The sequence below is a fragment of the Schistocerca cancellata genome, chromosome 1 (genome assembly GCF_023864275.1).
Source record: "Schistocerca cancellata isolate TAMUIC-IGC-003103 chromosome 1, iqSchCanc2.1, whole genome shotgun sequence".
Classification (NCBI taxonomy): Eukaryota; Metazoa; Arthropoda; class Insecta; order Orthoptera; family Acrididae; genus Schistocerca; species Schistocerca cancellata.
Window position 1 is genome coordinate 1,069,625,241 of NC_064626.1, and position 23,234 is coordinate 1,069,648,474.

General features: G+C 40.5%; 1 protein-coding gene across 1 annotated transcript in view; it reads left to right on the top strand.

The window, feature by feature from the left end:
* LOC126128123 (cadherin-86C-like) overlaps positions 1 to 23,234 on the top strand; it is a 334,718-nt gene that overhangs the window by 218,080 nt on the left and 93,404 nt on the right. Inside the window, exon 12 of the mRNA XM_049915150.1 lies at positions 13,414 to 13,567. Coding sequence (XP_049771107.1) covers positions 13,414 to 13,567 — 154 coding nt within the window. The remainder of the gene's footprint in view (positions 1 to 13,413; positions 13,568 to 23,234) is intronic.

The following is a 23,234-nucleotide window of genomic DNA, read 5'->3' on the forward strand; positions in this document are numbered from 1 at the left end:
TTTGACAGAATCAAAGTACTGCATAACTACAGTCCAAAATATCTTGGAATTGCACTGGATTAGTTATTGACATTCAAGCAACAGTGCATCAAGTCATATAAGCAACTTGGCTTAAGGGTGAATTTGCTTTACAAGATTGTCATAAGGACTTAGGATGCAGATGCCAATATGATATACTCTGCTGCAATCATTCTTGTGTTCTCAGCTTGTGAATATTATCCCCTCTGTGGGAAGACAGCACCGTACAACAAATTGATTTGCAGCTCAATGAAGGCATGAGAGTTATCACTCTGACTGTTAGATGTACTCCCATTTAGTGGTTACCTGTCCTAGCTACTATTGTTCCACAAAATATGGGGAGGAAAGCACCTAAGGTTAATTTGCTCAAGTGTTCTCATAGGAATAATCTCTTGGAAGATGCCATACAAGATCCACAACAACTCATCTGACATCATCAAAACCACCCTGGGTTGATTTGGAAAGTATCAGTATCCAAGTGGTCACAACACTGGAATGAATATCCACCCAACAATGCTCACATGGTTCAAGATCCTACAAAGAAGGTTGACAGATTCCAATTACTGTGCGAAACCTGGTATAAATTGAATGGCATTATAAAGTGTCAATAAGAAGTGGGGTTTCTGTTCATCTTCTGGAGAGCAGAGGAGCAAACAAAAGAGCGCATTTCTATTTCCAGTAGTTTTCGAGTTTGCAGCCAGATCCCATCAACATTCTGCTATGATATTTCAGCCCAGAGATGTCCAGTCATCCTCAGGTGAGTAGACAAAGTACTGAAGAGACCTGATGCGGACATGGTATTTATAGTGACTGGTACTGACGATTTATGGCACATGCATTAGGAGGTAACATGCGCAAGGCAGCCAAGTTGTGTGTGCTGCCCTCAGTGGTGAAGTAAGAACAAACTAATTGCTGAGTATCAACTAAGCATGTCAATTCCATTGTGACTGCATAATTTTTATTATAGGATTCCAGTTTTTATCAAGCTGAAAGCTGTTATCATGATTCATTAAATTATCAGCAAGACATATTTCCATGGATTCTTTAATTACAGAGTCCCAGAAGCTGGATACTGGTGCTAAAATTTTGGTATTATTGAATTCCATGGAATAAAAAAAAAGTCATGTGACTAGGGCCTCCCGTCAAGTAGACCGTTCGCCGGGTACAAGTCTTTCAATTTGACGCCACTTCGGCGACATGCGCATCGAATTCCATGGAATGTCCCATGGAAATGCAATGTTCTGCCACTGCTCATTTTAAAGGTTGCTGCAGATGGGTGTGTCTTTTGTGTTCTACAGAGCGTTCCTGGACCATTTGTGTCATGTGACCTATATATGCAGAGCCACACTCACAGGGAATTTTATAAACACCCGCCTTTTTTCAATTGTAAATTATCTTTAACAGAACCATCTAAGGCCCTACTCTTTGCTGGTGGATGGAAGATGACATTAATATTATTCTTCCTAAGCAATCTGCCGATTTTAAAAAACATGTTCCTGGCATACGGAAGGAACACAATTGATTTATAGTTAAGATCCCTTTACTTTACGTCTATGGTCACAAACTTTTTGTTAACAGATTACCAGTTTCAGTCTATAATGACCATCATCAGATCTGCAGCAAAAATGGGAAAAACATAAATACACTCGCAGATTGTCTACAGTTTAAAAACAATACATAGACCATAATGAAAAGTACTACTGACAATATATGCATCTGTGCACTTTAAGTATGAAGAGGCAAACCTGTTTCATAAAAACAAAGTCCTAATGTTCTGCAGCCATAGTGGCATCATCAAATGTTAAATGCAGAATCAGCACCAGCATCGTCAAATATATATAAATAACATAATATGCACGAGTCATGTTGTCAGTAGCACTACTGTTCGAAACAAGCTGCCGTACAGTAGCAACAAGAAGTTTGTGTTGTAAGTTTACTAGATGTCGCTAATGTCAGCGTACACTAGTTTTCGATAATTAATAGAACAGTGAAAATAAAGGGGGATACAAACAGCAGGCACACACACACCCACAGACAAAATAGAACCAGCAAAGATAGAATGAAAACCATTTGTATGAAATTTAATGGCAAAATGTCCGTGCAAATAGAAAACTGTTTTAAAAATTCTGATGTCAGATGTGACTTTTTAGGTTAACAACACCCTAAAACTGCAAATAAAACATAAACTGAAAGGGAAGTATGACAAATTTGATGGCTCTGGAGTATACTGGATTGACTGCAGTGACTGTGACAACTATTATATCGATCAAACAGGCCGCTCTTTTAAATTAAGGATTAAAGAACACTCACAGCCACTGAACAAAACTGCTTTGGGACAGCATTACTTGAAACTGGTCATGCCATAGGGAGTATTGAGAACTGTATGCATATTCTTCACAGAGTGGAAAAAGGTCATGCTCTTAAGTTGTTAGAAGAGCTTGAAATTTATAAAGCAAAAAACAAAGAACCAACTAAACTGCTTAACTGGCAGAGTGACTTTGTGCCCAATGCCTACTTTGCTTTATTTGACAATGTTTTACTCTAATCACTGCACGCCTCTGTTATATATAGTAAGTTGATAAGATTCACCTAGTGTTGAGTGCCTCACATATTTACTTCATTTTTGTACGTTTTACTCATGACTCTAGTATGTTCTTGTTCCTTCTCTGTTCGTTTCATAGACTGTATTAACCAGATAATATGGGTCGTGCACTGTTATGGAATTTCATCATTCTTTTCTGTTAGTGCTAACGCCAGAATTCCGGACAGGCGGGAAGTGGTTGGAGGAACGTGACTGTCAGAGGGCCCCTCATACCCTGTGGCACTCCAGGGTATGAGGGGCCCTCTGACAGTCACGTTCCTCCAACCACTTCCCGCCTGTGCAGAATTCTGGCGTTTGCACTAACAAAGGGTGCTGATTATGTGCAGCACTATGTTTTCTTTCATTCATGGCTTCTTTAGTGATTTGTTTTATGGTTGTTTAATATTATCCGGTGCACTATCAACAGTGTTTAATATTTATATCATTATCTAGAATATTGGCACTAGAGCATAGATCAACTACTATTTCTTAAATCTTCCTCTTTTTAACAATCTTACTTTTCTCATGTTCTTTTTATTGCTTTTTATTACTGTAATGCCTTTCATATGTTATAAGCTCATTACAGACTTTAACTATTGTATCCCCCTTTATTTTCACTGTTCAATTAATTATTGAAAACTGGTGTATGCCGACATTAGCGACATCTGATGAACTTACAACACAAACATCTTGTAACTACTGTACGGCAGCTTGTTTTGAACATTAGTGCTACTGACAACATGACTCGTGCATATTATGTTATTTATATATATTTGACGATGCTGGTGCTAATTCTGCATTTAACATTTGACGATGCCACTATGGCTGCAGTACATTAGGACTTTGTTTTTATGAAACAAGTATGCCTCTTCATTCTTAAAGTGCACAAATGTATATACTGTCATTAGTACTTTTCATTATGGTCTATGTATTGCTTTTAAGCTGTAGACAATTTGAGAGTGTATTTATGTTTTTCCCATTTTTGTTGCAGATCTGATGATGGTCATTATAGACTGAAACTGGTAATCCGTTAACAAAAAGTTTGTGACCATAGACATAAATTAAAGGAAACTTATTGTATTATGGGACACTGTTTTATTCACAACAATGTCGCAGCTTGTGATTTGTAGTTGTCATCAGTCTTCTCAGAGTGTTGCATCTTGTTATTGTAATTGTACATGGTGTAATGGTACTTGAATTACACGACCATTATGGCACCTCAACTCAACCTCTCGATACCAGCAATATTCTACTGTGTTTCTAACTACTTAACATATTGCTGAGACAACATTCAGATTTGATCTCATTTGTGATACATCGATATGTTTATATTGCAATGATATTATTCTTATGTGTATTCTTTCTTTTGTCACTATGATCTTTGACATACTTGTAACTCTGATTTTTGGGCACGTAAGTGATTATTAGTTAGTTAGAGTCGGAAGTTGAAAAAGTCAAGTCTTGGACGTCATGTTGGAAAGACGCATAATGTAGTCAGCTTATAAAATGTGAACTTTAACAGTGAGGAAGATGTTTTCAAGTATGTTTTGTATTGTGAAGTGATGTTTTGTGTGTTATGTGATATTGCAGCAAAAGTAATAAAAAAGAAGTGTAACTTAAATTCGGAGTGCTGATTACTTTTTTACATCACCATTGTCCTGCAAAAGTGTATTCTTCAAGAACGGTTTGTGAAGCACATCTACAAAGCTTTTGAATATAGCAGAATAAAACCTAGGCCTCTTTGCATCCGAGCTTGGAATCATCACCACCTAGATTTTCGACGATTGAGCCATGATTTTACAACGAGACCAGCGTTGGAAACATGAAAATATGAGTGCCTAGTTTATTCATTATTACATGAAATGACTTTATTAACTGTGCTCTAATGGCACCTGCCACATAATAACTTAGTTGTTGCCTGAAAATGCAGTATTTAGCAGTGTGAGCAACACCACAATCGTTAATAAATTTTGACCTTTGTTGAGGTAGGGTTTTTAGAATGGCCCTCTGTGTTTGATGTGAAATATAGCCATTCTCTTCAAAAACATTCTCCAGATGCACTAATTCTTCATGAATGCTATCAGCATCTGACATTACATGCACCCGATGAATTAAAGTACCGAGAACACTGGTGGTTTGTGCGGGGTGATGGCAGCCGGACACCTGAAGATATAGATCTGTATGTGTGGGTTTTCTGTTCACTGAATGTGCCAGAGACCCATCATTCTTATGGCATACTAACACGTCTATAAAGGGTAAAGCCCCATCTTTCTCAGTCTCAGTAGTAAACTAGATGTTCTCATGTAACGAGTTTAAATGCCAGTACAATTTGCATGTGCCGAATTCGCTATAAATACCATGACTGCATCAGGTCTCTTCAGTACTTTGTCTACTCACCTGAGTATGGCCAGATGTCTCTGGGCAGAAATATCATGGCAGAGTGTTGATGGGATCTGGCTGCAAACCCGAAAATTACTGGAAGAGGAAATGCACTGGGAAAACTTCAGAAGTCACAAAAGAGTGCGTTGTTAAGGAGTGCCTACTTCGAGCATTTGATGATGAACTGAGGACTCTACACCAAGTGACTTCAAGCACTCTGAACAGGTTGTCAAATTTGGACATTTCCATTTGTTTGAAGATAATTTGGTGTACTTATAAACGCATACAATATTGCCATGAGCTGGGCTGCATGCAGTGCGGTATAGTGGTTAGCACTGCTTGCTGGTGTGATACAGATCACCAGTTCAAATCCAGGCACAAACAATTATTTGTTATTTGGTATTTATCATTTCTAAAATACATATTGTATGTTTCTGATGTTTCTAACTTCTGGAATATTCGATGTATGTATAAATTACCGGCATTCTGGAATATTTGAGGTTTGTATAAGTAGCTACAATATCCAGTCAGGCAATCAGTTCTGCTGTGGCTATACAGTGGTGATCATAAGAAACATGCTTTCAGTTCTTAGTCTTGTATTTCATTGATGACCCTGCTTTTATATTTTGTGGTTATGGCGTGACAATGTTTGTGGAGGTGCTGGGTACTTTAAGACATCTATGAAGGCTATTCAGAACGTAGGGAACATTTCCGTCTGACGCCGCTAGGTGCTCACCAATCACGTATATTTTGGTATGTGCATGCTCAGCAGCTCAGTCCATATCCATCCATGTCAGTGGGAACGTCTCTGCATGTCTGTTTTTTTTTATATTCAAATTTGATATGTGCGCTGCAATCGAAAAGCCCGCCAATGGTGAGGTGCGCTCTGTGATATGGTTTTTGTTGGCAATAAACCTAAAACCTATAGAAATTTATTGTGAACTGTGTGAAGTGTATGGAAACAATGTAATGAGTGAATGTTCCATCCGGAAATGGTGCATTCGGTTTAAAAATGGCCGAACCAATGTTCATGATGAAGGGAAGAGTGGACACTCGAGCATTGTGACTGATGATCTTGTCGCTAAAGTCGATGAAACGATTCGTGAAAACCATTGCTTCACAATAATGGAGCTTTCGCTTTCTTTCCACAAGTTCGAAACAAATGCCAAGGAAAGCTGATGTCCAAAATATTGTTTTTGCATGACAATGCCCGACTTCACTTGGCAAACTGCACTAAAGAACTCCTTAATTCATTCAAATGGGAAATTTTCCCTCATCCACCCTAAAGCCTTGATCTTGCACCAAGTGACTTACACTTGTTTCCCAAGATGAAGAACTGGCTTGCAACACAGTGCTTTTATGATGACGTGGAACTCCAGGCGGGCGTGACTCACTGTATTTCTTGTACTTCGTTTTTTTTTTTTTTTTTTTTTTTTTTTTTTTTTTTTTTTTTTTTTTTTAAATGTCAAAACGTTCACTACTTTCTGAATAGCCCTTGTACATCACCGTGGTTCCAATTAGGCAACATACAAGCCATCACCTACACAGACAGCAACTGGAATACAAAGAGTACATCATTCCTAAGATCCATATGTTCAGGAAATAGATGGGTTCCAAAACAGCAGTAAGTCAGTTTCACATCAGGCATCCATCAGTGCTTTCAGGAGACACTGAAATTGCTGAAAGGATTCAACAAGTCGCCAAACACACCAAGTGGGATGATATGATGTATTTGGTAAATGTGTACTTTTAGCTTGGTGGCTACAATCCAACTGTGGTTCCAGAAAAATGAAGAGAAGTGTAATATCTGGGGCAAATTCTGGCCAAACTGAAGAAAATACTTGGCAACAGTCAGATGCAAGTCCACTTAGCAAAAGAACAATTGGAGTAGAGGGCCCAACTTCATGTGGAGACGACACATTCATAGGCGCAAAATGTTTTGGCCCTATGTCATATCATGAGTCCTAACATGACAGAGGCTGACAACATCTCACATTTGATAAAAGGAGTTGAAGAAGAAATGTGGCACGTTCTGGTAAAGGATGTCACAGAAACAAAGAATTCATCAAGTAATGCCAGAGAATAAAGGAAATGCAACATAAAAAGAGTCAACCAGAAATGTTGAACCGAGTACACAAGAGATAGCAACCATGAATGTCGACCCCAGGTACCAGGAGAGAATAGAGAATGTTGAAGAATTGGTGTACCAATCTTTGGCATCAATCTTTGCTACTAGTCGAATGTGCACTGAAGGAACAGCTTGGCCAACTTGGACTTACACTACAACTGTCAAATGACAACCAAGCATTCAACCAGTGCAGGTACAACCAACTCCTCTGCCAAGTACACTGCCCCACAGAAACACAGACATTTGGAGGATGCACAAAAACATACCAACATTTTTCACTGTGAAAGCCATGGACATGTTGCATGCTACCACAGAGAGAGAAGATGAGTGTTTTATGACTGTTACACTGCAAGGTGTCATGCAATCCAAAAGTCTCATTTATGGCAGTCAACCACAGACAATTATAATCAGCCTTTAGGATGAAGCCAGTTACCATACCCTGGACCAGGATATTCCCCAGCATGACATAGCCATTCCACACCATCCTATAGAGGTATTAGCCTCTCGCCTAACCATCTACTTCAGGAAACCTAAGTGTGGTGACCATTTACAGAGGTGAGGCCACCACAGATGCAGATCTTCCATGATGATAGTAACCAAAATGTCTGAAAATATCACTGATATCATCATTGATAGCCAACCAGTAGAGAAGCTATCTGACTCCAGGAGCTTAGCCCGCCCGGCTAGCCGGTCTAACGCACTGCTTCCCAAGCAGGAAGGCATGCCAGTCCCTGGCACAATCTGCCCAGTGGATTAGTGTCGAGGTCTGGTGTGCTGGCCAGTCTGTGGATGGTTTTTAAGACAGTTTTCCATCTGCCTTGGAGAATGTGGGCCAGTTCCTCTTATTCTGCCTCAGTTACACTATGTCAGCATTTGCTGCACAAACACTGTCTCCACATATGCGTACACCATAATTACCCTACCACGCAAACATTTGGGGTTACACTCATCTGGTATGAGACGTTCCCAGGCATGGTGGGAGGGGGGGAGGTCCACTGGGGGCCGAACCACACAATAACCATGGGTGTGGTGTGCAGTGGTGGTGGGGTGGGTGGACAGCTGTGGCCTGTTGCAGGGTTGTGAACCACTGAGAGCTATGGCGGGGCGAAGCCTCTCTCTCGTTTCTAGGTTCCCAGTTCAATAAAAACACACACACACACAAAATATACTCACACAAAGGGGCTTCCTTTCTTGTAATGTCAGATGTTTATCATCATCAATTAAACAAGAGGAATTGATTGTGCTGAGAATCGCAAATGGGAAATAGGTACAGCTGTTGTTTCGACAGAATTTAATCATAATGTTATCCTCAGATGGGACTTTTTGCAGGCATCACAAGCAGTCATAGACTGTGGAAGCTCAGAACTCAAGACTGATGAAGCTGTTCCAACAAGCAAACATAACAAAGAATGCTCTGGGCAGTTATTTGCCATTGAGGACTTTTTTACTGTGCCTTCCTCAGTGAGACAAGTTGCAGTCATCAATTGAGATGCTTAGTTAAACTGTAGAGCTTCTGTCAACTAGAAAGAGATACTGGGCTCTCAAAAAAATCTACATGCCAGTGACGATCATAAGCATTGTAGATGGTCAGAGAGAACTTGGATCACTAACTGCCATGAGCAGCCACAACTCACCCCTAAACGTTTATGTATAGGGGCAGCCAAACTAGTCCAGTAATGGTAGCTTAGTGTCATCAAAGAAGAATCATGCCCCACTATAGTCGGATCCACAAATGATGGCGGTTCACGCATTCTGAGGCACTGACAGGGGATGCATTGTTGGTGATTCCAAGTGACAGTTGTGGTACAGGCATGCACATACTTTCTTCCTGAAGAAAGTATATATCCTGAAAGTTATGTCTCTCGCTTGCTTATGCAGAATTTATCACTTACCACAACCATCATCGATAGCAACTCACAACAAATGGAGTAGAAATTCACTAAACAACACACTACGATCATGTTTAATACTCACATTAGCTATGGAATTTATAGCAAAGTGCTCCAAACACTGCTGAATGCTCATTGGCTGATGGAGAATGCGTGATGTAGATGTGCAGAACAAGCCTGAACTCGACCGCCATCATTTGTGACTCCAACTATACCAATACAGACCTAACAGGGGAGGAAGCTACTATCAAACTGCAACTAGAATCTGGCCTGACTGAGGAACATCAGCAAGTGATAACTAATCTGCATCAATTTTCAGATGCTTTCAAACCCAGAGTGAAAAAAAGACAGAACAAGCAGCCCATGGTTGAACATCTCAAGAGCACTGGGGATCATCCAGCAATTGGCCAGTGCTCATATAGAGTTTCAGCAGGTGAATAACAGACAGTCTAGTACAAAATGGAGAAGGTGCTGCAAGATGACATTATTGAAGCTTCAGAGAGCCCTTAGTCCTCTCCTGCGGTCTTTGTGAGGAGTAATGATGGGACATGCTGCTTTGGCGTCAACTACCAATGGCTGAACAAAATCATGAGGAAAGATATCTAACCACTACCAGTTCAGTGCAATGGTGCTGCTGTACCAGATGCTCCAGAGGTAACTGTGGCACATGCTTCCATAGTTGGCATTCCTTACAGCAGCTCACTTAGTTCCTAAGAAATTGGTAGAGATCTGGTTGGTGATACCTGTGTCTGATTCTGTCTAGTATTTTCACAAATCTCAAGTGACCAGATGTTGGAATATAATGGAAAAAGCTTCAGGAAAGCTGGCTACAAATGAGCTGGGATGACAATGAACCATTTACCTCTGTTCAGCAGCATTATCATTTAATGCAATGGTGACTGAGATTTCAACCTTGCTGCTGTGTTCTGCCAACAGATTTCTTGAAAGACAGTTGGTGTCCTTTTGTCTGTGTCCATGTTTATATAAAACTATGACATCATACTCCTGAAGCCTCAGCACCCACCTTACCAGTTGACATGATGAATTCCTCAAGCTAGTCAGCCAGCATAGAGATAGTGGTCCATTACAGTGGAGAATGGTTTGCCAAATAAATACATCTGGAATGTGTTGATGGCCCAAAAATGCAAGAAACCCTTTCTCAGTTATGCGGTAGTTTATCTTGGACTTAGAGAGTATCCTGGAAGTGCAAGTTATTGCATTTTCAGCCTCTTACTGAATTTGTACTAGAAGTGTACAATTTCAAAACCGCTAGTGTCAGTCTACACACTGATAACACCCTAGATGGCTTGAAAGGAGTGAAGTTTTTCTAAACTAGGGATCTGGAGACAGGCTACTGGCAAAATGATGTTGACATGGCTCACTGGCAGAAGATTGTCTTCATAACTCCTGACATCCTCTAAGATTTTAAAATTTATTCTGTCCAGCCACCTTCAAAAGTATGATGGACAAAGTGTTTCAACACTTTAAATGGACATGTCTTTTCTGTCTGGAACACATTATCATTGTTCTGAAGACATTTGAAAATCATTCCAAAGCACGTTAAGACTGCAGGCCTCTGCCTGAATCTGAAAAAGTGCCTCTTTGGTGCTCAAGAAAGAAAAGTTTTGAGGCATCTCATGAATGGCAGTGGAGTCTGTCCCAATCCAGAGAAAATGAGAACTGTTACATATTTGCCAATTCCTCAACACATTGATGATGTCATAAGTTTTCTCAGAATGTTTTCATACTGCTGGTGATTTATAAAGGACTTCTGTACCAAGGCATGTTCCTTGCAAGAAATACTGCAGGAAGATATTAAGTTTTCCTGGAATGAAGTGCAAAAAAGATCTTGCCTTGTGCTTAAGGAGACACTAACATCTTCTCCAGCTCTAGTAATGTAGAATGATAGTGCTGACACAGAACATCACACTGACGCTAGCGGTTTTGGAATAGGACAGTTCTACTACATATTCAGAAAGGTGCATAAAAGGTGATAGCTTATGCTTCCAGGATACTCTCCAAGTCCAAGATGAACTTCTGTACAACCAAGAAAGAGTTTCTTGTATTTTTAGGCCTTCAACATGTTCCAGATGTATTTATTTGGCAAACCATTCTCCACTGTAATGGACCACCATTCTCTATGCAGGCTGACTAGCTTAAAGAACGCATTTGGTTGACTGGCAAGGTGGATGGTGAGGCTTCAGGAGTACGATGTCATTGTGGTATACAAAAGTGTACGCAAACAAAAGAACACCAGCTGCCTTTCAAGGAATCCTTTGTCAGAACACAGAAGCATGGATGAAATCTCAGTCACTGCTGCATTAAATGACATAGTTGCTGAACAGAGGTAAATGGCTCATTGTCATACAAGCTCATTATCAGCCAGCTATCCTGAAGCCTTTTCCATGATGTTCCAACATCTGGCCACTTGAGATTTGTGAGGACTCTAGACAGAATCAGACACAGGTATCACTAGCCAGATTTCTACCAATCCATTAGACGTTAAGAGAGCCCTTGAGGAATGCCAACTACAGAAGCAAGTACCACAATTACCTCCGAGGCATTAGGTACTAGCAGCACAATTACATTGAATGGAAATTGAACTCTTGGGGAGGTTCCCAAAGTCAATAAATGGGAATTGATGGATAATAGTCTTCACTGACTATATCAACTGGTGTGTAGCAACCAAAGCTGTGTTGACTGCCAATGACTGCCAAAGCTCCAGAAATTGCAAAGTTCCTTGTAGAAGACATCATTTTGAGGTGCAAAGTACCCTGTGTGATGAACTATTATCGTGGAAAATTCTTCCAGTAGAGACTGGTGTTAGAGATCATTTCACACTGTGACACCAGCTATCAAATGACTTCTGCGTACCATCCACAAACAGATGGTCTCACAGAATGATGCCATATATGCTCTCTATGCACATAGATGATGAACAGAGAAACTGGGGTAAAATAATGCCTACCATGACATTTACATAAAACACAGTGAAACAAGACACTACAGGGTTTACACCATTGTTTCTCTTTGATGGTAGTGAGGCTGAAACAAAAATGGATACACTGTTCCTGTTTCAACAGGGCAGTACTCAGTATGACTATGTGAAACCCCACATCATGAGGACTGAAGGATCAAGGCATTTGGCTTGCATATAGATAGACCCTGGACTCTCAGGAAAATGGGTGATAGTGCTATAACGTCATGCACAGGCCAGTGAGATATAGCCCATGAGGCTTGGTATGGATTTTTACACCTATGCAAAAGTGGAACTGTTAGAAAAGCTGCTAAAGTCTGCTTTGGGCTACATCTTTTTGTCACTTGTTGGATGCCTGTGATGTCAAGATTTATGTTCCTTCATCAAGGAGAGAAAAATGCAGATATTTCTCCAAGTCCTATGTATGAAGCCCTACTGCAATCCAGAAGCACAGATCAACAACGGGAGATTCAAGGAGACTGAAGATCAACTCAATGATCACAAAGCTTCAACAGAAGGGGCTACCTTTGATGCTATTCATAATGAGGAAGATGTACCAACATGACCAGAACATGAGGATCTGCCTGCCAGCATAGGCATACAGAGAACCATTGATAAGATCTAGATCAGGGTGCTACCCCATTGAGAACCTCTGAAACAGTGGTTGCTGTTTCTGCATATGTTGCAATGAAGTGAGCTCTGGTGCATACAGTGTGGTGTAGTGGTTGGCTTCACTGGTTGGCTTACTGTGGGTCACCCATTCAAACCTAAACACCAGCAATTATTTCTTATTTAGTACTTATCATTTCTGGAAGGTTCTTGTAATATTTTATGTTTGTATATTCTGGAATATTCTATATCTGTACAAAACACTAGTGTTCAAGAATATTCAGTGTTTCTATAAATAGCTGCACTCTCCATCCTGGAGGTAAGTTCTGTTCTGGCTGTAAATTGGCATTCATAATAAATGTGCTTTTAGTTCGAAGTGTCGTATTTCATTAATAACCTTGCTTTTGGATGTTGGACTTGGGTGGTTACAACATCATATCACTCAGTTTATTATGATTTTGTAGGTTTCCAACAGAAAATATTTTACTGTTACATAATAAACACAATTCCCACACTGTGAAAGAGTAGCTTAATAAATAAAACGTTCTCAGTGCAAATGTACTGTAATTGTAACAGCTAACTTTCTTAAATGTATGCCCTGTCAGTAGTGCCACTGCAACTGGAGCATTATTTCTATTATAAGCGAAAGAATCTGTCATGGTATTACTGGTAGAATCATCCCCAAAAATGTGAAGTAACTTAGCCAAACTGCTTTAACTTAAAGTGACATGAATTATTAACACCTGAATGCACCTTCTCCTCATTATGTGTCAGTCATCTTTCCACTTTACTTGGTTTCTACTCCGAGAAACAATTATCTGAAAATTTGCAGGTGCATGCTAGTGATGTGGACACTGGAATATTTGGAAAAGTTCGGTACACTCACATTCTTGGTCTCCACAACAGCTCACTCACACTTGATCCAGTAAGTGGAGTTGTTCTGGTTGCCACCAGCAATCATGGATTTGATCGTGAAGCTGCTCCTGGTATGTAATCCTACAAAGACAGTCATAAAGATTTCATTTTAGTGTGTCTTTTTTCAGTGATAATAACAGTAATTATAATTGCAGTAGAATTCTCCAATTTTTGCTACTGTCAATCAATTGTGCTTTACCTGTTTTGAAATTTTCTGTATTAATAATAAAATCCTTGCACACTATGTTTTTCATGGTAGTATGTTGTTTTATCACATGTAACCCAACAGAAAACTCACATAAATTAGTTTGAAGAGTAGGAATGCCAAAAGTAAATCTACAGCAAAGTATTTTTGGCTTGTTTTTAAAAGTTGTTTTGTTATCTGATATTGCACATTACCTGACAAATAATGTACCACTGTAGCTTTCTTCATCCTGAGACAATAACTGATCTCCAGTTAGCCTCTGGTAACAGATTTTTGCATTTGCATAGTAATTTTTAAAGTCTTTAATCTTAGCCCTGAATGTTCAATAGATCATTCTATCTTATGGGAAGACATTCAAAGTACTGCAATATATTATATAAGCTAACTTTGCTTTTTAGTGAATGTCAAGGCCATTAATACAACTCCATATTACTAACACTAACACTGCATCTGTTTCAGTTCTTCTTCATGTTGGGGTTTATGAAACACAAAGTGTGAATGAATGAAATGCATGAATGTACAAAACTGAAGCTTCATATTCTTCTTTGAAGTGTAGAAGTAAAACTCCCAAACTAGTATCCTAACAAAGGCTGTGAAACAATAATTCATTATCTTCTTGGAATATTCCAGCTGCAGATCACCACATGAACCATTACTAGTTCTACTGAAGTGTGTGAAGGTCATTTTACCCCCTCATACTTTTTGATGGAAGAAACTGTTGCTTTTAGATTACGAGAATTATTCACCATAAATTACACTAATGAGCTGCTGAATTAGAGCACACACAATGATGACAGTGGCACGTCATTACAACATGCATTGCACTAACAATGCCACAAACATTGTGAGGTTATACTTATCCTTGATTGAACAGATATCACTCTGAATTCACAGCAAGTTGTTAGAGAAAGACTCAAGATGGCCAGACGCTGTTCAACAACATCCCAAGTGCACTCAGTAGGATTGACATCACTTCACCTTTGCAGCCAGCTATGTATCCTCATTCCTGTGAAACACAACTAGCTCTTTATACACATGAAGTAATAAGTGCTATTGACAGGCAATGTCAAATTCATTCCATATTTTTAGATTTCCAGAAGGCTTTCAACACCATTCCTCACAAGCATCTTCTAACCAAACTGCGAGCCTACGGAGTATTGCCTCAGTTGTGCGACTGGATTCATGATTTCCTGTCAGAGAGGTCACAGTTCATAGTAATAGACAGAAAGTCGTAAAGTAAAAGAGAAGAAATATCCGGCATTCCCCAAGGAAGTGTTATAGGCCCTCTATTGTTCCTGATCTATATTAATGACATAGGAGACAATCTGAGTAGCCGTCTTAGATTGTTTGCAGATGATGTTGTCATTTACCATCTTGTAATGTCATCAGATGATCAAAACGACTTGCAAAATGATTTAGATAAGATATCTGTATGGTGTGAAAGTGACAATTGACCCTGAATAAGGAGAGGTGTAGTACTAAAAGAAATCGGCTAAATTTCGATTACGCGATAAGTCACACAAATCTGAAGGCTGTAAATTCAACTAAATACTTAGGGATTACAATTACAAATAACCTAAATTGGAACAATCACATAGATAATATTGTGGGTAGAGCAAACCAAAGACTGTGATTCATTGGCAGAACACTTAGAAGGTGCAACAGGTCTACTAAAGAGACTGCTTATACCACGCTTGTCCGCCCTATTCTGGAGTATTGCTGTGCGGTGTGGGATCCACATCAAGTGGGACTGATGGATGACATCAAAAAAGTACAAAGAAGGGCAGCTCATTTTATATTATCATGAATTAGGGGAGATAGTGTCACAGTCATGATAAGTGAATTGGAGTGGCAATCATTAAAACAAAGGCGTTTTTCATTGCGACGGGATCTTCTCATGAAATTTCAATCACCAGTTTTCTCCTCTGATTGCAAAAACATTCTGTTGGCACCCATCGAAATAGCGAGAAATGATCATGATGATAAAATAATAAATCAGAGCTCGCACAGAAAAATTTAAGTGCTCATTTTTCCCGTATGCCATTCGAGAGGGGAACAGTAGAGAAACAGCTTGAAGGTGGTTCATTCAACCCTCTGCCAGGCTCTTTATTGTGAATAGCAGAGTAATTATGTAGGTATAGATGTAGATGGAGATGTAAAGCTTAACATTATGACTACATTGTGATCTATCTCACCCAGATGAGTATGGTGTTATATACAGTGTATTTAATGAACAAGACAACATGTTTATTTTCTTACAGCTGTATTATTAATTCTTGTAAAAGATATTACATAACAGAGATCAATAACAGTGTATTTATTTTCATCCTCAGCATCCTATCAATCTCAAGTGGGATGACCAGCTGCACAAACCAACTAATATTTCTTCCATCAGGTGTCCGAGGAATTAAGGTTCACACTATTCTGTCTCTTCTGGGTCTTTTATCTTTAATGCAGGCTCTCTTCCACATGTGCCTTGGCAGTCTATCTTCCTCTAACAGGACAATACCTGCCACGCCACATTTGACAGGTTTTGCAGCTTTTCTCTTTGCCTCACTTCTCATTCGAGATCCACAGCACCATCAGCTCAGGACCAGTGGATAGTGTGGTCAGTGATGCTCCAGTTAAGAATGGCTTGTTGTCAATATTTTTGAGTCACCCTGTGTGATTAGCCCCACAGCTTCTGTTTCCACCAATAAAGTTGATGAATTTCCATGTCTACTATGGATTTTTCCAAAGCCTTTCGCAGGCAGCGTTTCCTTGTTCCCACAAAACGCTCCCACCAGCCTTCCCACCAAGCTGCCCATGATACAGTGAATTTCCAGGAAACACCTTTGTGAGCAAAGTGCTATTTGATGTTCATGTCCTCAGAGGAATGAGAGACTTCTTTTAATTACATGTTTGCAGCCTGAAATGTTTTTGCATTGTCAGAATAAATAGTGTTTGTCAGTTCTTTCCTCACAGCAAATCTTCTGAACGCCATCAAAACAATGGACATTATGGATGAAATGCAGAATGCGTGCCATTCTATGTAATATTTTCCAGTAAGAATTATATTTTGGCACTCAGTAGGACACACCCCTGCATTAACAATAAAAGTTTGGTGGCATAGCTTTAGTGTTTCTGGCAGAGAATTGTTAGAGATTTCTTGTCAAGGCCTAGTTCCAGGCTGTTTAATTAGCCAGGAAGGCTCATACCACCATAACATGGAAGTTTATCTACAGATATTCCAGATCACACCATACATGCTGGATTAGTTTGGGTAATGATGCCACTGCATTGGTATCAAACCCTCTTGGATTTCTGTCACTTGGTTACAAATAGACAAAAATTCCAGCAATTTGGATCGTTTCTCATCTAATCAAGTACCCCTACAAAGTTATTCCCAATATTATGTTTACATACATGTTGTGTCATGTTCACTAATACACAATATGTAACATAGTGCAGATAATTGGCAGAAATGCCTCAGAGGTTACCCAGTAAGACAGCTAATAACTCAATCTGTGGAGGCATCACCCTATGGGGATCGAGATGTTACGTACGGTAATCTCGAACCCAACATTAAGTATTCGCTCATTTATAATTAATTAACTTTATTTTGATCATATCAGTACAAACACATCCGCTCGAATACAGAGTTCGGAACACACTGAGATCAACAGTTTTCAAAGAAGTTCATTCTCAAAGATGAGGCAGTCGACTCTTGCAGTCGATAACCACCACAGAGCCCCCGCCGGTAATGCAGAGCACGGTAAGGATGATGAGAGGCGTGTGTGCACCCGGCCGGCTGATGGCGCAGGTGCGCGTGACCAATTGTGTCATGGCAGGCGGTAGTGCGAGGCGCGATCGGACCATTTCTTGATGTCTTGGTAGGCATGACCAGTGGAGGGAATGTGGTACAGAAGGCGTCCACAGGTTGACCGTGCCATGCTGCTGATGGCACAGTGGAAGCAGAAGGCGGCGACATGTCGGTGGGGAGAACATCATCGTGCTGAGGCCATGCGGCACAGCGCAGTTTTGATCTGATCAAAGGCACGGAGTGCGTCGAAGATGCGATGCGATGTATTGCCAAAGTATTTGCCAGCGAGCACTGTGGTAAGTGCAAAGTGTCCAGTAACAGTTTGTTATTGGCCGTATGACATAAAGGAGCAAGCATGCTGTGGCTTAACGGGCTGCATAAGAGATCCCAGATGAGCAACACTCATGGTAATGATGGGGTTATAGAGGTGCTTGATGTTGCAGCAGGGGAGAAAACAGCAAGCTGCTCATGACTGACCTTGGCAGTGGATGACTTCGGTGTAGATAGAAGCATCACCTCGGAGTCTGTGGATGGTGATTGTGTTACAGCGGTAGATGGCAGGATGCTCTGAGCGGAGTTGACAGTGTCGCTGTTTTGATGTGCAAAACAGCCTTGATCAAAGGTTGGGGGGCGTGGCCATGAGCCCTGTGCATGAGGCATGACGACGGTGAGAGGTGGTCGAAGGCGGACGTGGCCGGTGAAACCATGGTTGGAGCAGGAAGGCGATGAGACGTAATGTGAATGTGAAGAAGTCCAATTGGCAGATGAACTACTGGTCCGTGGCAGAGAGTGGCGGCACAGTTTGATGGAACTGGAGCTGCGTGTGTGCTGTCACTGTCAGTGCTGCACTTGAGTTGTAAGGCTGCAAGCTGTTTGCACGAAACTGCTGCATGGTCGTGTGTCGGAGTGGAAAGATACTCACTCGTCGAAGCAGAAACGGTAAATGTGTTGGTCGTACGGAGGTAGTGAAGAGGGCGGCAAAGCAAGCAGCACTGGAATGCAGCTGGTTATGCCGTGGCACAGAAATGAAGTGTCTGGAACTACCAAGGAAAGGTGGCAGCCGCCGGCCAGAGTGGCCGAGCGGTTACAGGTGCTACAGTCTGGAACCGCACGACCACTACGGTCGCAGGTTCGAATCCTGCCTCGGGCATGGATGTGTGTGATGTCCTTAGGTTGGTTAGGTTTAAGTAGTTCTAAGTTCTAGGGGACTTATGACCACAGCAGTTGAGTCCCATAGTGCTCAGAGCCATTTGAACCATTCTGAAAGGTGGCAGCGGTGTAAATAAATTGTTTGTATCACATCAGTAACATAGAATTTTCACTTGAGGTGGCGTGATGGTGACAGTTGTGACATCTGGGACATAGATCCATGTAGCGTGATCATCAGGGTTTTAGTTGTAGCTGGTAGTAATGGCAAAGGATTGTCAGCACTCGGAGGCGGAACAATGACAGGAGCATCTCGTTGCATGTTGTGCTCGGTCAGTGTCGGCTGCAGCATGTGTAACTGATCTTGTACCAACAAGTTGTATGTCGCAATTTGCTCACATAGCTGTTGCAGTTGTTCAGGCGAAAATGTATGTCATGAAGCAGTCTGCTGTGTATCACTGAGTAAGATGGGGTTGAAACCAGAATTGTCTCTATCGAAGGGTAACCTGGCGTACAAGACAAGGTTGGCCGCACAGTATTGACGTAACAGTTCGAGTAGAAGAGATCGTGTGTGCGATCACAAATGTGAAACTCAGTAGTCAGTGGCAGTGGAGTGAGAACATGTTCACTGCTGTGTGAAGTATTGATACTGCTGAAATCATCTTCTGGGGTGGGTGAACAAGTTGCGGGCGCAATCGAGTAGTGAACGGCCTGGCGGTAAGCGTGCATAGTGTCGGCGAGATGTTGACAAGATGCAGGTGCGGTAGCTGTGGCGGGATCATATGTTGCGCAGCTGTTTGTTTTGACTGGGTCGAGGTCAGTGAGCCAGCAGGCGGTGGCTGTGACGTCGCTGTCGGTAGCGGTAGCGGTCAAGCAGAGTCGGTGTGGCTCGGGTGCTGTGTAGAGGGAGGCGTGGCATGTCCAGTGTTGCACTGAGAAACAGCCAGCATAGTCATCAGTGTAATTGGTGCATTGTCATTGATTGGTAGTATGTCCTTGATGAAATTGTTCCTGTGGATTCGACCAGGCATGCAATTTAGCCGTAGTTCGGAGTCCGTGTGAACTGGGATTTGCAACATAGTCCCCGTTTGTTGCAGTCCATTGTTTGGCATGATTGTCCGGTATCGAAGCACTGCACAAAGTTAATTCATTACACAAAAGCAAGTCAAAATAGTCCAAATTAATCGGCGAAGGAGCACTGCACTGTCCGGAAGTGAAATTACTGACGCGTTGAGCGGGTTTCGACGGACGACGTGTGCGCCTCGGTCACATTGTCGATGTGTGAGAAGGTGATGAAAGTTACCAAAAAGCACGATTCACACAAGAGTCAGGAATTTACACACTAATTACACTTCCTGTACACTGCATCCAGATGCAGTGCGATGCAAAGTCAATGAACGTAGGAATCCGACAAAGGCTTGCTGCATTGTTTGTCCATGGCGATGTTCCAGTACACATTTTTGGCGTCGTAAGCGGCGTTTGTGAGCGTTGGGGTCACCAGGAAGGGGAACGAGATATTATGTATGGTAATCTTGAACCCAACATTAAGTATTCGCTCGTTTATAATGAATTAACTTTATTTTGATCATGTCGGTACAAACACATCTGCTTGAATACAGAGTTCGGAACACACTGAGATCAACAGTTTTCAAAGAAGTTCATTCTCAAATATGAGGCGGTTGACTCTTGCAGTCAATAACTGCCTCAACCCTATTGATAGGGATATCCCATTTTTACTGGTGATCAGGACGTTCTGATGTACAGTGCAGCCCCATAAGCTCTTTCCAAGGTATCACAAAATACATGAACTTGTGAAACTCCTGGTGTTTGACTATGCTGTCCAATCTGAGTGATAAGGTCTGGAGATGAGTGAGTTGTGAAGTCCAAATTTTCTGTCTGGAGGCAGAATTTCATTCCATTGTATGCCTCTTAACCACATTTTCTGGAAAAGAATCTTTCCAATAATGAATAGTAGTGAGAAGATCCCAAGAGACTAATAGAATCTTGCTTTCATGTGCAGTAACTGGCGTTTTGTAGCAGATTCATCATGTAGATTATTGGTAATGAGACAGTAATTGGAAAAGATTGAATCTGATTCTGCATACCAGGTGACTGACTTCCATTTTGTCTTCCACATGCCCTTTAGTATATTAGTATATTAGAATAAAAAGATGTGCTTTGGAATGGCTGTATAGTGTGTACTGATAAATGTGTGAACAAAATAAGTTACTTTGATCGTTTAACGAGCTTAAGTTAAACATATTATGGTGTGTATATGTGGATTAGTAATTTTTCTTGGTGAGTAACTAAAAATACGGCGATCTGTTGAAAGAACAGGGACATATTGTGCTTTGGAACTAACTAGTGCACAATGGCCGTGACCAGTTCAGAAAATATGAATTCTATTTACGAAATAAGTGAGGAAGCGTGGAATAAACCATGTTCCTGTAACAAAACAGCAAGAAAAGGCATGTGTTGTGTAAAATGTAACAGAAAATTCCATTACTCGTGTGTAAATTCAACGAATAGAGTGAAAAGCTGGAAATGCAGTGATTGTTTTCGTACTGACAGTGTCGATATGGACGAAATCAAAACAGACCCGTTAAAAACGTGTGTGCGAAAAGTTACAGAATGAACTCAGAATAGTAAGAAAGGAACTTAAGTATTCGAAAACAATTATATGTTTGCTAACAAATGAACTACAGAAGCGAGAATCAGGCAAGATAGAAATGTGCAAAAACTACAGATTTGATGCACCCAACATAAATCATGATTCACAACACTGTGTGCATACCACAACACAGAACGCAGTTCAAAAAGGAAATCAATCTATGGGTGCAGCAATGAAAATGCAAACCTTCGCTCCTGAGAGTCAGTCAGTGAATAGGAGACCCAAAATATTCATTGCCTCAGATAGCCATGGCAGAGACTGTGCAAGAAACATTTTAAACTTAGCTTCAAATAAATATGATGTTGAAGGGAAGGTGATACCAGGTGCCCCCACTAGTGTAATACTAAAAAAATGCAATGACCTTCATAAGTTGACAAGTGAAGATTTTATTGATTGGCGACTCCATGTTGTCTTGTGCACTACGACCAGATAATAGGTATACTTGAAAAAAGAGACAGCATTGGTCGTATATTTTTTACTATCGCAAAATCGATTTTCTGTCACTGAGTGACCATCTTCAGTGCTATATTGTATATATCACATAGCTATGTGACTGCCGTAAGCTTAGTGACAACAGTGCATCCTAATTTAAGTTATACAATATAGCACTGAAGATGGTCACTCAGTGACAGAAAATCGATTTTGCGATAGTAAAAAATATACGACCAATGCTGTCTCTTTTTTCAAGTATATAAGTGAAGATTTTGCAGTTATCTGGGCAGGGGCTAACGATGTAGCAAAGAATGAAACCAAGTTGGCAATTCGTTCACTACATAAAGCCTTGTCAGCATTACAAAATACAAATACAAAAGTGATTTTAGTTGGTGTACCACATAGACATGACCTGCCTGAATGGTCTTGTGTAAACCAAGAAATTCAATCTGCAAACAGAAAACTAAAAAAGAAAAACAGTGAAAAGCTTCCATAACACTTGTTTTATTGATACTCCTAGTAACAAGGAGCTTTATACAGCACATGGACAACATCTTAATGCAACTGGTAAAGAACTAATTGCCACAAGGATTTATGAATCAGTGGAAACAAACAGGAAAGTGTACAAAACAGCAATAGAACTTAAATGGAAGGATACTGAAGTCTCAGATAAAGAATCAGTGAGAACTGTTATTGACTCAACTCCAGCACAAATAACAACAGAATCCTTAAAAGTGAACTCTGTTTGTGGGGAGAGGACAATTACTCAAGCAATAAACTTACCCAAGAGGACAGTGCAAAAGTTTGAAGAAGCAGCAAATGAGGTGGCAGGAAAGAAGGCACCATATAAGAAGAGAGACCTACTTGCAAAAAGAAGAACAGCAAATCAAGCTCAAGGGATGAGAATACCAACACGTGGAGTACGGCAGTCAACCCGAAAAAAGAAACCACAACCGAGGGACCAGGATTTTTGGTGGGATCAGCAGTGGTTTCACAGACAAAAGCAGTTAACAAAGTGAGTCATCAAGTGGATGAACAGGTATGTGACTATCATAACACACATGATCACAGTGCATCAAGATTAAAGACATTAATGGAACCTACAACTTCAAATATAAAGTCAAATTGCTCTCAGAGGAATACAGACAGAGACAAACTACTTACTTTTCTACAAGTTAACATACGTTGTATTAGAAATAAAATGTTAGAATTAGAACATTTATGTAACACTGAGCATGTAGATGTTATATGTGTATCTGAGCACTGGTTAACACAAGAACAAGTAAATATGTTCATTCCCCAAGGGTATGTTGTGGGAGACATGATATGTAGAAAACAGAGAAAGAATGGTGGGGCAGGAATTTTTGTCAAAGAAGGAATAATGTTTTCCAGAATTGATGTATCTACATACTCCTCAGAGCTAGATGGGGAGTTTAGTTGTGTAAAACTAATGAATGAAAATATAGTGGTAGTTAGTCTATA